This window comes from Hemiscyllium ocellatum, chromosome 14, assembly GCF_020745735.1.
Source record: "Hemiscyllium ocellatum isolate sHemOce1 chromosome 14, sHemOce1.pat.X.cur, whole genome shotgun sequence".
Taxonomy (NCBI): Eukaryota; Metazoa; Chordata; class Chondrichthyes; order Orectolobiformes; family Hemiscylliidae; genus Hemiscyllium; species Hemiscyllium ocellatum.
The window spans coordinates 26,445,469-26,461,621 of record NC_083414.1 but is presented as its reverse complement, the minus strand read 5'-3'; the positions used below and the strand labels follow the sequence as shown (position 1 = coordinate 26,461,621).

At 39.2% G+C, this 16,153-nt stretch overlaps 1 protein-coding gene across 1 annotated transcript in view; it reads right to left on the bottom strand.

The window, feature by feature from the left end:
* The window catches only part of syn2b (synapsin IIb), a 392,491-nt gene that overhangs the window by 126,717 nt on the left and 249,621 nt on the right, over positions 1–16,153 (bottom strand). The window contains exon 4 of the mRNA XM_060835534.1: positions 1,552–1,708. Within this exon, the coding sequence (XP_060691517.1) occupies positions 1,552–1,708 (157 nt within the window). The remainder of the gene's footprint in view (positions 1–1,551; positions 1,709–16,153) is intronic.

Genomic DNA, 16,153 nt, shown 5'->3' with positions numbered 1-16,153 from the left:
TGTGTGAAAAGGTTGCCCTTTAGGTTCCTCTTAAATCTTTCTCCTTTCACCTTAAAATTATGGCCTCCCTCACCCTAGAGAAAAAGCCTTTGCTATTCACCTTATCCCGTGAAGTAGCAGATGGAAGATGATGGCACTTAGCCTGGCAGAGTGCAGAAGATTATTGACCTTGTGGAATTGCTGGGCAATTCTCCACACCACCTAAACAGGACTGAGCCAGGTGCCAACATCGGGCTAGGCTGGCATCGTCTGGCAGCATCATCTCCTCAGTCAGCCTTAAGGGAAGATAAGAATTCTCTGCTACACCAGCCCAACAAACAGGATATCTGGTCCCTGTTGGCAAAGAGGGGTGCCAATTTCCTTCTTTCAGGCATCTGGGGCATTACACTAAACTATGCAGTGTAAATAGAGAGTGAATGTAGTGTGAATAAAAAAGTAAGTTTGAGATTGACAGTGCTTGTCTGGGTTCATGGCTGGGCTTTAAAGATGGCATCAAGAATTCTAGGAGATCCCAGCAGTGGCATGTACTTCCTTCTGAGAGTGAGAGTAGCAGAATATAGTGAGTGGGGTACAACGAGGCATGGTGCATAGGTAAAGAGGAGAGATTGGAAAGTCTTATGAGACATTGGATCAAATGCCTTTTGAAAGTCATGTGCCTCCATCATCAAGATTTCCTTCATCAACCTTTTTTGTTACCATTATAAAAACTCCAGCAAGTTATTTAAATGTGATTTCCACTTTAGAAATTCTTGCTGGCTCTCCCTGATCAATATACTTTTTTTTAGCTTGGCTACTAATTCAATCCAAAATAATTGTTTCTAGAAGCTTCTCCACCATAGATTTTAGACTGACTGGTCTGTAACGAGTAGACTTATCCTTATCACCTTTCTTGAATAAATGTGTCATATCTGCAGTTCTCAAGTCCTTTGACACTTTCCTGAGTGTAGGGAAGATTGAAATATTATGGTCCATGTTTCTGCAATTTCCACTCTTACCTCCTTCATGAGTGAGACTGCTGAATATGTAAAGCAAGGGATGGGTGAGGGGCAGGAGGGTGGGGGAGATGGGGCGGTTTTAAATGTAATTATATACACAAATGTATAATGTTAAAAATGGGGGGAAAACACTCGAAAGACTTATACAAGTATAAAGTTCTGATGATACTAATGTTGACCTACCCTTGATATTTATTGCAGTTTGGCTAGTGGTGACAACTAGGTACCCTATAGCCATGAACAGAATTGAGCCAATGTGACAGGTCTACTGACCTCAACATCCATTTACCTTTGTTCCTAGTTCACACCTGATTCAGAAGACACTGGCTCCAATTTCAGCTGGACTCTGACTCCCTGAGGAGTAAGTTTCACATGTGTGTATGCTCATTCAGATCTCAAGATTACAACTTCAGGAATTGGCTCAACTCACAGTGCCCAAGTCTCTGATGAAAATCCAAGTTATGGTGTTCCTTGAAATTTTGATATTTAACCTTGAATTCATTTAAATGTATTATTAAGAATGAAATTAATTATTTCACCCATTATTTGAACTTACCACCCATGGCTTGTCACAGAAGTTGTAGATGGATTCTAATGAGTTCACACTTGGAAGGCCACCATACTGAAATCCTATAATAATATTCCGGAAATCTTCATTTTCTGCCATGCTGTAGGGATGTTGCCTCACAATGATAAAATCAGGTTTGAATGATCTGTTGATAAAACCGTAAAATAAATCTATGTTAAAGCTGTTTGCCAATAAACAATGTATTGTCTTTTTAAGTTGTCAGTGGCCCCTGCCACATCTCAGTTCGATTTTGGTTTCAATCAAGTTGTTTGTTAACAATGAGCAGAAATCAGATGGTTTGTCTCATCAATAACTGAAAATTCTGTTAAAAGTTTTATTAGACATGCATCAAAAGTTTTCACTCAACCTTTTCCCTCCTGTTCTTGTTCACTTGAGTTTTCCACTTATTACAGCAATATATGAACACTAAATAGAATACCTACAGTGTGGAAACAGGCCATATGGCCCAACAAGTCCACAATGACCCTCAGAAGAGTATCCCACGCAGACCCATCCCCCCACTATTCTACATTTCCCCTGACTAATGCACCTAACCTACACACCCCTAAACACTATGGACAATTTAGCTTGGCCAATTCACCTAATCTGTGGGAGGAAATAGGAGCATCTGGAGGAAGCCCACACAGCCACAGGGAGAATGTGCAAACTCCACACAGACAGTCACCTGAGGCTGGAATCAAACCTGGGTCCCTGGCACTGTAAGGCAGCAGTGCTAACCACTGAGCCACCATGCCACCCTAAATGAGCAGCTGTTACTGTTCCTGTGGGGAGAAAGTGAGGACTGCAGATGCTGGAGATCAGAGTCAAAAGGTGTGGTGCTGGAAAAGCACAGCCAGTCAGGTAGCATCGAAGGAGCAGGAGAGTTGATGTTTTGAGCATAAGCTCTTTTTCAGAAGCCTGTCTATATTTGTGCTGCTCTGTTTTATTAGTACTGTCTGTTCCTGTGATCATTTTGTTAGCCTTAGAAAGACAGACTCTGTTCCATGATGGGTTCCTGTCATCTGCAATGTGGAATCAATATATATGGATCACTGAAGATCTTTCATGGTGTCAAAAAACATGGTGTCAAAAAAACAATCTAGTCCACTATAACCTATTTGAGCGATTTGGCAATTGAGGAAAGGTAACTTTTCTTGTGCTAGACTAAGGGTGTTCACCAGTCCTCCATTTTCTTATGGCAACAAAAGTGAGCTTTTACTCAGTATTGCTGAAGTATTCCCATTAATCAAAATAAATTAAAATAAAATAAATTATTAGCAGTAAACAGGAAGATCAAACCCATATTCAATCTATAGAGTGCAGTCATAGAATATTCCAAAATATAAGTTGTGTCACATCAAATTAAACATGATGTATGTTGATATTGCTAGACCTTTTTTGAGAGAATGTTTAATTTGATTAATGGTGAAGCTGGAAAAATGAATTGGAAATGTTAATACATTGAAAATAAGTTGTTGGAGCTGAAAAATACTGATTAACTGTATGGTTGATCACACAGGAATATTTTTGCATCACTCAACCTGACAGATATGAAATGAGAAACAATATAGGGTGATGGGAAAGCTCAGCACCATTTTCACCATGATAAAATTATCAGAATTCAAAAGTGCTCTATTGTGAGTATGACAAGTGCAGCATCCACAAGTTCAAAAAAGGAAGCACAAATGAAGGGAGGTTTATCATTTCAGGCAGAAGAATTGTGATAATTTGTACACATCCAAGACAAAAAGGCTTGCCTCTAACCTGTGCCTGTCATGACCTCAGTATGTCTGAAAGTATTTACAGCTAATGAAGTCCTTTTAAAATATAGTCACTGCTGTAATGTAGGACATGCAACCTGCACACAGCAACCTCCCACAGACAGAAATGTGAAAACATCAAGACAATATGTTTTTGAGAAATGAAAACAGAAATTGTTCATAAAGCTCAGTAGGTCTGGCAGCATCTGTGGAGAGAATTAGAGTTAATATTTTGTGGCTGGTGACCCTTCTGAGGAATGTTAACTCTGATTTCTCTCCACGGATGCCTCCAGATCTGCCGAGCTTTTTCAGCAATTTCTGCTTTTGTTCCTGATTTACAGCACCCGCAGTCTTTCCTCAGAAGGGTCACTGGACCTGAAACGTTAACTGATTGCTCTCCACAGATGCTGCAAGACCTGGTAAGCTTTTCCAGAAATTTCTGTTCTTGTTTCTGACTTAAAGCATCCACATTTCTTTCATTTTAATATGTTTTGTGCTGTTGATTTTGGGATAAATATTAGTTAGGACTGCATGGATAATTCCCATGCTCTTCTTTCCATTCACTTGAGAGAGAAAAGGAAATCTTAGTTTAATATCTCTTTCAGAAAACAGCATCTGTGATTGCGTAGCTCTCCCTCGGTATTGCAAGAGATCAATCAGCATTGATTTTAGGCCCAGGGAGACTGTGGTATTTGCCACTGCCAGTGTTTGGCTTGGGGTGATAATTTGCTATTATCAATACTCCTTCGTCTGAGGCCAGTCAAATGATAAGTGGCAGAAGGTAGACCACTGGTGGGTCTAAACAGAAGAGTCATTTGTCTTATTTAACAGGCTGGTTTATTGCATGATAGCAATAAATGTAGTTTATCTTACTAGTCTAGCCGAATTACTGAGGACTCTCAGGAGATGTACAGAATATATTTGCTCCCTGTGAAGGTGAGTGTAGGACTCACTGGCCTGCACCAACTGATTTTATTACACATCAGATTGGGTCCAGCCAAAGCAGCTTCAACATTGACATTTTCAGAACCATTATGTCACACAAAAGGAACGAGTGGTAAATCTACAACATTTGAACACAGGAGTTAGAGTGCTCCCAACTGAACTGTCATTTAACTTTCTACACATGCTGTGTAAGGATTGGCAAGGACTGGTCTTGCATTTGCATTGACTTCTGGATTTCCTGATCAATCTGAGGCAGACTGGCATGATAACAACCATCAGTCTTCTTCAGCTGCAATATTTAAGGTATCTTGCAATGGTACTGTTCTAGTAGTGACAAAACTGAGAATGGCAAATGGACAAATAGAGGCTCAATATGCAAAGACTGCACCATATTTAACAGATGTGTCCCTGGACATCATGGCTGTAAAGTCCCATGGGGAAGTTCTGCTCCCATACATGGGAGGAACAAGTGAGATAAATAAAGCATAGAAACAGACACTCAATCATGTAGACTGTAACCAGGGATTGAAATATGATCTGCACAATGATGACTTAGTACTGTCTCACCTTGTCAGTTCTAATTCATGCCATTCATCTCTCATGGAGTTAAAAGTGTCCTTGAGTAAATATTGCTGGAGAAGGTTTTATACTCCTTAGATGATGTTACTTATTTTAACAAAGCACCATCACACAACTCAATCAGCTCAGATACACACAGCTTGGTCATCAGAAGTATTTTAGTTAACACATGAAGTGGATTTCAAAAACATTACCTAGTCACTATTTTTGTTTTACTTCTGCCACTTACAAATTATTTGACACTTTCTGCATAGAATCTTAGCTCTTTTAGCTTCTTCTAGTAACAAAATAATACAAGAATATTAAGATATTGAAGTTAAATGATAATACATTCAATGAATATTGTGCAGAATTCTCAATAGAAAATAATTTTGCTGTAGTTTATATCAAGAAATCACTGCCACAAATACCAACATATGAGATAATTTTAGTGAAGTTAAAAATCCTTGCAGTCAATTGATTTGTTCCTACAGTTAGGAAGCAGGCTATTCAGCCCATTGAATCCACACCCACACTGCAAACAGTATCCCACCCAGATCCATCCTCCTACCTTATCCCTGTAACCCTGCAATACACATGGCTAATCCACCTAGCCTGCCTATATGGACAATTTTAGCATGATCAACCCACCTAAACTGTACATCTTTGGACTATGGGAGGAAACTGGAGCACCCAGAGGAAACGCACGCAGACACGAGGAGAATGTGCAAACTGCACAGACAATTGCCTGAGGCTAGAATTAAACCTGGGCCCCCGGTGCTGAAAGACAGCAATTCTAACCACTGAACCACCATGACACCTATCTATTTGCTTAGATGTTGAATGAATCTGGGCAGCAAACCAGTACAGCATTGTCTGCTGTTATGAATTCTTGTATACCTGAAGAAGGAGCAGTGCTCCAAAAGCTAGTGCTTCCAAATAAACCTGTTGGATTATAACCTAGTGTTGTGTAATTTTTAACTTTGTCCACTCCAGTCCAACACCAGCACCTCCACATCTTGTATACCATGATATTCTATATAGCTAGTTATGTGCAAACATGATATTTATATTTGAAGAGGGCAATAAAACTGACCATGGCAACTGCAGGCTGCTGGGTAACATCAATGTAAGGTAAAATTACATACCCTATTGTAAAGGTCAAGCTGCATGATTATTTACATACAAATAACTTTTGGACACAGATAAACAGGAAGGGTACAAGCCAAAAGGAAGAAACAAAGAACTGCAGCTGTGGGAAACCTGAAATTAGAATGGTAGATGCAGGAAATTCTCAGTAGGTGAGTTAGCAGCTGTGACAAGTTAACAATTTAGGTGTGGACCTTTTTTCACATCTTGAAGATATCACAGATGAACAGCATTTATCCAGGAAATGATGCTTTGGTGGGAAACCCGAGAAGGTTAAATAACGAAAGCAACATGAGCAGGAAATAGGGAAAAGTATGATTACAGAAATCAAAGAAATAGGAGACATATACCACACAATTTCTTTCATTTCTCTCATAATGACTCTGAGGAGTGACCTCATAGAGGTTTATAAAATCATGAGAGGCATGAATAGGATAAATAGACAGAGTCTATTCCCAGGGAGTCCAGAAGTAGAGGGCATATATTTAGGGTGGGAGGGGAAAGAAATAAAAGGGACCTAAGGGGCAACTGTTTTCACGCAGAGGGTGGTGTGTGTGTGGAATGAGCTGCCAGAGGAAATGGTGGAGGCTGGTACAATTGCAACATTTGAAAGGCACCTGGATGGGTATATGAATAGGATGGGTTTAGAGGAATATGGGCCAAGTGCTAGCAAATGGGACTAGATTAGGTTGGGATATCTGGTGGCATGGACGATTTAGACTGAAGAATCTGTTCCGTGCTGTATTTCTCTATGACTCCTAATGTGTTGAGCACAAAGGGAAAATGAGCTATGAGGATGGTTTAGAGCAATTTAAGATTTATATTTTATAAGTTCAGTTTAAGGGAAAACATTGTGAAATTATGTAAAATATTAACTGTAACAGATTACTACTTCACAGTACACCAAGCAATTGTGACCCAGAACACATTAAGGGAAACGAGTGAAAAGCAAATTTCAAATAGGGAGAAGACAAATACATTTACTTAAAGTGTAAAAGAGAATTGAAATATATATCAAACAAAATTATAAAGATAAATGCTGAATTTCTTTAAGATACAATTATATATCACAATGGGAGGGATAGCCGAGAATGGAACCACACAACTGGTCTGAGATGGATAATCGAGACAATCTGATTAAATATATACAGTTTTATGCTTTCCTGATGTGGACAGCTTTCATAATTTCTCAGTGCAGCCATTAAAGGTCTCAACGCTTAATCTTTAAAGGTGGCTTAATGGTAATATCACTGGCCCAGAAATCCAAAGTTCTAGACAAATCCTCTGGGGACATGAGTTCAAATCTCACACTTGACAGCTAATAGAATTTAAATTCAATTAGTAAGTTTGAATTTAAAGCTAGTTATCAGTGATGGTAACCATGAAAACTATTATCAACTGTTTTACAAATCCACGTGGTTCACAAATGTGCATTATGGAGAAGAAATCTACCATTGGACAGTGGTCAGATTCAGGAGGGTGTGACTGCAAGGGAGGCGGGAGATGGGAGGCAGGAGGCAGGAAAGGGAACCCAAAGGATAAGAGAGCGGGAGCCTTTGCAATTGTCCAACATGTTTAAGGTTTTTTTGACTTGTTTCATTGGAAGTGAGGGCTGAAATAAACAACCATCAGACATGAACCCTTTCAAGAGTGGGGGACAAACAGGATTGCGGTGGTATTTGGGGGCAATATAAAGATGGTAATTGACACAATCCTCTGCAGCAAAGAATGTGAGCCTTGACAACTATGTTGTCTGGCCAGTGCCAAAGCTTTGCGAGATCTACTCTGGACTGAATAAGAACTTGCAGTAGGAGTTGGATGATCCAGTGGGCGGTCAAGGTCAATACCAAAAATGATGGCAGACTATAACAAACCAGGCAGTAATAGCAGAATGTTAAAGGTTAAAGTCTCTGGATTACTACCTGAACCATGTGCAACCTGATACACTGCAAATAAAGGCAGAAATTAATATGTCACACAAAAACTGTTTTGGGAGAAGTGGATTCTGGTTCAGTGGGCACCCACGCCAGTATACCTAAACTGTGCTGGCATGGGTGTTCTAATGATCCATATAACTGGAGAGGGATTTAAGCTAAACAAGGAGACATGAGGGATTAAGCTTGGGTAAATGTAGAAAATCAAGGAGTAGAGCCGAATCAGAACAGCAAAACAGTAACATGGGAGATGAAGGTCAGAGATTTGTATGAAAGGTCAGAGAAGCAAAAGCCAACAGTCAAAGGATTTATGTGGTGCAATGGTAGTGTGCCTACTTCTGACCCAGGAGGCTTGCTCCAATGATGTGTCATAATATTTCTGTAAAATTTGATTAGGATAACATCTATCTTGTGCTTGCCTTGCAATTGCAGCTACCCCATGCCATTCATTGCATTTCATTGATGAGCCTGACTGTGAGATACTGTTTAATAAGGGTCTTGCGGCACAGCGGTAGCTTCCCTAACTTTGAGCCAGGAGGCTCAAGATCTATCTGCTCCAGAGGTCTGTCATAATACATGTGCATGTGTTGATTAAAAATATCCACAGCTACAATTAAGACTCAATATTAGAATAAATAAGAAAAAGATGCAACCAAGAGGCTCTGTACCTGAATGTGCATAGCGCTTATTGCAACACAAATGAATTAATCACACACATTGAAGTAAGTAGATATTGTGTAATTACAGAGATATTGTTGCAGGTTGACAAGGCTTGGATCCTGCATGCTGAAGGGTACCAAGCTGGACAAAGGTAGAGGGTAACATCGCTAATAAGAGATAGCATTGGTGCAATTGGTTAACAATGACTTTGGTATAGGAGATCAGAACACACAGTGGTTTGGGTGGAGATGAGGGATGGGAGGGAAAAAAAGTCATACGAGGAGTGGTCTTTAGGTTCCCTAACAGTACCCACAATTTATGAAATTGATAACAACAAATGGTGCTCGTGATATTTGGATTAATCATGTGTGATACAAGAGTAAGCTGGGGGCAGGGAGCAGGGTGACTTGATTTAAATACATAAAATCCTGAATAGTCTACATAAAATGAATATGGAAATTATCTTTCCTCTTGAAAGTGAATCCAAGTCAAGGGGGTATTGTATAAAAATTAGAAGACACCTTTCAAGACCGTGATAAAGAGAATTTTTCTCTCTTAGCCTGTCCTGTGACTTTGGAACTCTTTATCTGGGAAGACAGAGGAGGCATAGAACATAGAACGTTACAGTGCAGTAGTCCTTGATGTTGTGCTGACCTGCGAAATTAATCTGATGCCTATCTAACCTGCATCGTTCCATTATCATTCATATGTATGTCCAATGCCCATTTAAATGCCCTTAACATCGATGAGTCTACTCTTGTTGTAGGTAGGCTGTTCCATGTCCCTATTATTCTCTGAGTAAAGCAACTACCCCTGATATCTGTCCTAAATCTATCACCCCTCAATTTAAAGCTATGACCCCTCAAGGTAGCCTTCACCATCCGAGGGAAAGGGCTCTCACTGTTCACCCTATCTAACCCTCTGATTATCTTAAACATCTTGATTAAGTCACCTCTCAACCTTCTTCTCTCCAATAAAAACAGCCTCACTTCCCTCAGCCTTTCCTCGTAAGACTTTCCTTCCATACCAGGCAACATCTTAGTAAGTCTCCTCTGAGTCCTTTCCAATGCTTCCACATCCTTCCTATAATGCAGTGACCAGAACTGCACACAATACACCAGCTGCAGCCTTAACAATGTCTTGTACATCTGAAGCATGACCTCGTGGCTGCGAAACCCAATCTCCCTACAATAAACACCAACACACCATATGCCTTCTTCACAACCCTATCAACTTTCAGAGATTTATGTACCTGGACACCGAGATTTCTCTGTTCATCTACACTGCCACAAGTTTTACCATTAGCCCAGCACTCTGCATTCCAGTTACTTCTTCCACTTCTCAGCCTAGCTCTGCGCCTTATCCTTGTCCCTCACAACATCCTTCCACACTATCCACAACTCTGCCTACCTTAGTGTCATCTGCAAATTTACTAACCCATCCTAATCCACCTCCAGATCAATTAGAAAACAACAGTGGCCCCCAAAACAGATCCTTGTGGCACACAATTGGTAGCTGAGCTCCAGAATGAACATTTCCCATCAACCATCACCCTCTGTCTTCTTTCGGCTAGTCAATGTCTGATCCAAACCGCTAAATCACCTTCAATCCCGAAACTCATTTTATTCAACAGCCTACTGTGCAGAACCTTATCAAATGCCTTACTGAGGTACATATACACCACATCAACTGTGTTACCTTCATCCCCCTGTTTTGTCACCATCTTGAAGAACTCAATAACATTCGGTGAAGCATGACCTATCCTCCACAAAACCGTGTTGACTATCCCTAATCAAATTATTTCTTTCCAGATCATTATAAATCCTATCTCTTATAACCTTTTCCAACACCTTACCCATAGCCGAAGTAAGGCTTACTGGCCTATAATTACCAGGGTTGTCCCGACTCCCCTTCTTAAACAAGGGAACAACATTTGCTATCCTCCAGCCTTCTGGCACCACTCCTGTTGACAATGATGACAAAAAGATTGAAGCCAAAGGCTCTGCAATGTCCTCCCTGGCTTCTCATTAGAATCAGAGGATAAATCCTACCTGGCCCTGGGGTCTTATTTATTTTCACATCTTCCAAATTTGTTAAAACCTCCTCTTTGTCAACATCAATCCCATCTAATCTTTTTGCCTGTATCTCCATATTCTCACTAACATTGCCCTTTCCAATGTGAATATTGACGAAAAGTATTCATTAAGTGTTTCCCATGTCCTCAGATTCCACACACAACTTTGCACTACTATTTTTGATTGGCTCTAACCTTACTCTAGTCATTTGTTTGTTCCCGATATACCTATAGAAGGCCTTAGAGTTTTCCTTGATCTTTGATTCCCAAGCTGTGCGAGATCATGGGCTTTCGTATGTTTGGGAGTCAATTCTTCTTGATATATACTCAAAATCACTTCATTTTTATGGCTCGATAACCCATTGCCATTCGGACATTAGAGCAATAAAGTTTTTATGCAAGCCTGACTAATTATGTGATCATATAATTATACACTTCGTGCAAACTCCCAAATCACAGCAGTTATAAAGCCTTGGAAAGTAACTTTTGCATAAAGGACTCACAACATTTACCTTACAAATATAATAATTGTAATGGAATATTCATGATAAAATCTAACCACGCTGATTATTTTGATGAGAGCACTGAAGACTGTTAAGCTCATTTATATTTTAAATATATCACTGGGAACATGACAACCTACCTTCTGCATTATCAAGTTCAAAAATAATGGCATAAGATTCCAACTGAATGTAAAATGCTACCACACATTTTCTCAATCAGCCTACAAAGTATTCCTGTCTTAACGGGCCAGATTTTACACTTGCAATGCTGGTGAAATAGTAACCTTCATCATCAATTAAACTGCAAGACTGACAGCAACCTCTGTTGTTTATAAATGTGCAATTAAACACTGAAGTCCAGAGCTTGCACTCTGTGACACCCTGTTCCTTCACAGGATGTGATGAATAAGACCATACTTGGCTTGACATGATCTTTTATGCCATTATTTTGCTTTAAATACCTTATAAAAAGTTTTGTTTTATTGTGAGGGACAATTGTCTCTTTAACAGATACCACATAGCTTGAACATTTTTTGCTAATTTTAAATGATTTTACATTTGTTAGAGGTCAAATTTCTCCACTATGGTATCAAAACTACAGATTCTTCTTAATTTTTTAAAAATAATGTATTTTTAAAACTTTATCTATGGTATTCCAACTTCCATCTTAATCCCCTTGTCCACTTCCAAATTTCTAATTTGTCTCTGAAAAATGATTCAAAACCAGAGGATAATCAGTGCATTCACTTCTTGATTGGCTAGCCTTGGAAATTCTTCAATATAATTGGCTGCTTAACCTGCTTGATTGACATGACTGTTGCTAGGTACAAGAGATCTCCTACAGCTGACACTGACTGAAATTAACTTTGTGAAAGGTGAAACTTCTTTCACTGTCACTTCTACCCAACCTTAACATTTGAGCCTATGGTTTTATAATTAAACATCATGAGTTACGCATAGAAAAGTATCTTGAAAATACAAGCAATTGACCACAAAGGCTAGTCCAGTTATCAAACACATTGGTGCATCAATGTACTTAGCTACAATGGGATATACCACACTGTTCAGGGTCATGTTTCTGATGTTAGCGGCACTGTCAATAGAAGGAGATGGCAAGCATTTCCATGTGGGATAGAGGGGAGAAATAATGAGAAACACCAATGTGACTTTTGATGACTTAATAATACCTTGGAATGACCTGCACAATTGCTAGTCAGCAGAATTGGGAACTAATTGTTTAAAGCATAAAAGAGATTGACTAAAACAAAAATCAGATAACAATCTAATTTAGTTCATGAAATTAGAATTACTTTGATCTTAAAATCAAAATAAAAACTGGAACAGCTCTGCCAACCATCCAACCCAAACTTTGGGTCTGCTATGTGGATGACACCTTTGTCATCACTAATTGAAACAAATGAGGGGAAACCTTCAAGACCATCAATAATACCCTTACTGGCATAAAATTCACTAAAGAGGAGGAAAACAACAACAAATTGCCATTCCTAGATGTCACAGTAGAGCGAACAGCCAATGGGGAACTTCAAACCAGCGTCTACAGAAAAACAACACATACAGACCAAATATTGAACAACAGAAGCAATCATCCCAACATCCACAAATGAAGCTGCATCAGAACAATATTTCAATGAGCCAATACACACTGCAGCACAGAGGAATTACGCAGAGCAGAGGAAAATCACCTATACCATGTATTCAAAAAGAATGAGTACCCAATGAACACAGTCCATCGATTTCTCAGCAACAAACCCAAATAAGCAGACAAAACACATCCAGAAACCCTAGCCAGTCTCCCCTACATCAAAGACATCTCAGAAATGACTGCCAGACTACTCAGGCCCCTTGGCCTCATGGTAGCCCACAAACCTACCAATACACTAAAACAGCAGCTAATGGACTTGAAAGACCTTATACAGACAACAAGCAAAACTAATGTAATTTACAAAATACCATGCAATGACTGTAACAAACACTACATTGAACACACAGCAAGAAAATGAGCCACCAGGATACATGAACATCAACTAGTCACAAAACAAGATGACCCTCTCTCACTAGTATCCTCACATATGGATGAGGAAGGACACCACTTCGACTGGGACAACATATCCATCCTAGGACAAGCCAAACAGAGACACGCATGAGAATTCCTAAAAACATGGCATTCCAACCGAAACTCTATCAACAAACACATTGAGTTAGACCTCGTTTATCACCCCCTAAGAAAAAGAACAGGAAATGACATCACCAAAGGAAATGACATTACCAACCCAAAGAAACCAAAACATATAAATAAAAAACATATACATCATCAGCAGTGCTTCACCCGGAGGCCCACTGAAGATGTTATTTGGTACGGTGATGAAACGTCTGGAAATGAACCAGCAAGCAAACCTACATCCAGAACCTCAACCTGAGCTACAAATCTCTCAACACTCGCTAGGAATGGCTTAGAGTTGGATGACAATAGTTGTTTTCAAATGACTGTCCTCCATAGTTGGCAGCTTCTGGCAGCACTTGAGTGGATGCAGTCATTGTGTAAATGTAACCCACTGCAAAGGAGGTGGTCAGGTGAACTGACGGATCCATGTTTTAATCTCACAAAGAGCTGGACAATAACAAAGGGAAATATGATTAGCTCTTAGAATGTCAATAAACAATCTCCAAACTATGAGTTCACATGTGAAATCGAAATACCTGTTCTGGCAGACAGTTAGATGTTGAATCCTAAACAAATTACAATTTTTAAAATTCTTTCAGGAGATCTGAGTATTGTTGACAAGTCCAATATTAGATGCTCATCCTTTAAATGATCATGAAAACACACAAATAGTATCATAGATATGTACAGCATGGAAATAATCTCTTCATTCCAACTCATCCATGCCAACCAGATATCCTAAACTAACCTAGGCCCATTTGCCAGCATTTGACCCATATTCCCCTAAATCATTCTTATTAATATACCCATCCAGATGCCTTTTAAATGTTGTAAGTGTACATGCCTCCACCACTTCTTCTGGCAGCTCATTCCATGCACGCACCACCCTCTGTGTGAAAACGTTGCCCCTTAGGTCCCTTTTAAATTTTTCCCCTCTCACCCTAAACCTTTGCCTTCTAGTTCTGGACTCCCCGACCCCAGGGAAAAGATCTTGTCTATTTACCCCATCCAAGCCTCTGATGATGTTATAAACCTCTACAAGTTCATCTCTCAGCCTCTGACACTACAGGGAAATTAATCTCAGCTTATTCTACCTCTCCCTATAGCTCAAACCCTCCAATCTTAGCAGCATCCTTATAAATCTTTTGTGAACCCTTTCAAGTTTCATAATATCCTTCTGATAGGACGGAGACGAGAATTGCAGACAATGGTCCAAAAGTGATCTAACCAATGTCCTCTACAGCGCAACATGATCAGTCAACTCCTATACTCAATGTCCTGACCAGTAAAGGAGTGCGTACCAAACACCTTCTTTACTATCCTGTCTCTCTGTGAGGCGATTTTCAAGGAACTATGAACCTGTCATAATGAGGAATATAAGAATACCGTTTGTTCAGAAAATCTGCCTATAAACCATTGTTCTTGTCTTTCTCCCCTTGGCCAGTCTCTACCTATCTGTTCTTCAGGGGCACTCTCCTACTTTAGTGCTATCACCCTCTCTGATCAAGTTTATTTTTTAAGTTTGGATAAGGATTAAAAATTTGGCTGCCCTATTTCTGGGACCATGGGGATGAGGGTCACTCCTCCCAGCTCCATGTTAGAGAAGTCTCGATGCCTCCCTGACAGTTAGCATATGAAGAGTGAAGTAGTGGTGTTTTCAAAAATAGACAATGGGTTCTGCAAGAGGCACAGGACTTTAAATTAATTGTTTTCACTATTGGTTATTCCTTACTTTTGTTCATGATTTCAAAACAGCCTCCTTATCCAGTTTAGCAGTCTCTGCACTTCTGGCTGGAATTACCCACATGCTCTCTACCTACCACACTGAAGGTCCAGAAGCCAGGTTAGGGATCAAATATTTGGCTCTAGACTGTCAAATCTCTACTTTGATATTTCAACATTTTATCATATCCCAATATATTTAAACTACATTTATGCAAATTTAATCCATTAGCAATTTTATTAAGTTTATAACATGCATCAAGACGCTTTGCAAAGGTTACATTTTAATACTGTACAACTGAACAACAGCTTCAACAAAATATCTCTATTTCTCAGCAGTACCTAAGTCTGTACAGCTAAATGATTATTTACTGACTCTGCTTTTGAATCTGATCCTAGTCCTTTCTTGGATTGTGATATTCAACAGGCAAGCCTAGGATTGATTACTCACAATTACTGCCAGCTACTTAGCTTAATTTGACTAATGACAACTTATTATCTTTATATATTGCTTTAAATCTTTAACAGATGGGGAATGTTAAAATTTCCTTCCTCAAAAGTCAAACACTTTAACCGAAGCCTCAATATCACTTTCCAAGTTATTCTATTGTAGACTTACTCTTCTGAGATGCTGTATTTTGACTCTATGTATCTGCTTGGCACAGCTCTTCGTCAAATTTCACTTCCAATTCATATTAAGATTGCTTAATAACTTGAGACAAGCATTTTTCGAAAGAGCCATAATGAGGCAATTTAATTAATTATATCTCCAATTTCATTTCAATACTTGATAATTCTGGATGTAATCCTAATGCTTGGCTGTATCTAAGGAGGATTTTTCCTTGCTTCAAATTAATAAATGAGCTAAATTACATTGATTGAAAATATATAAAGGTATAATGGTTGCTTTTTCTTTTGTTCCTTAAGCAATAATGCTCCTACTTCAACCGTACTTTGCTGGCTTAATTCATATTTGAGTTTTGTTCTAAGCATTTGTTCAGAGTTGACATAAAAAGAGGAAATTATGTGGACAAGGCTAAATGACCAACATCTTCAGCAGTCTGCAAACTTCAGGATATAGAAGGGATACATATTTATAATTT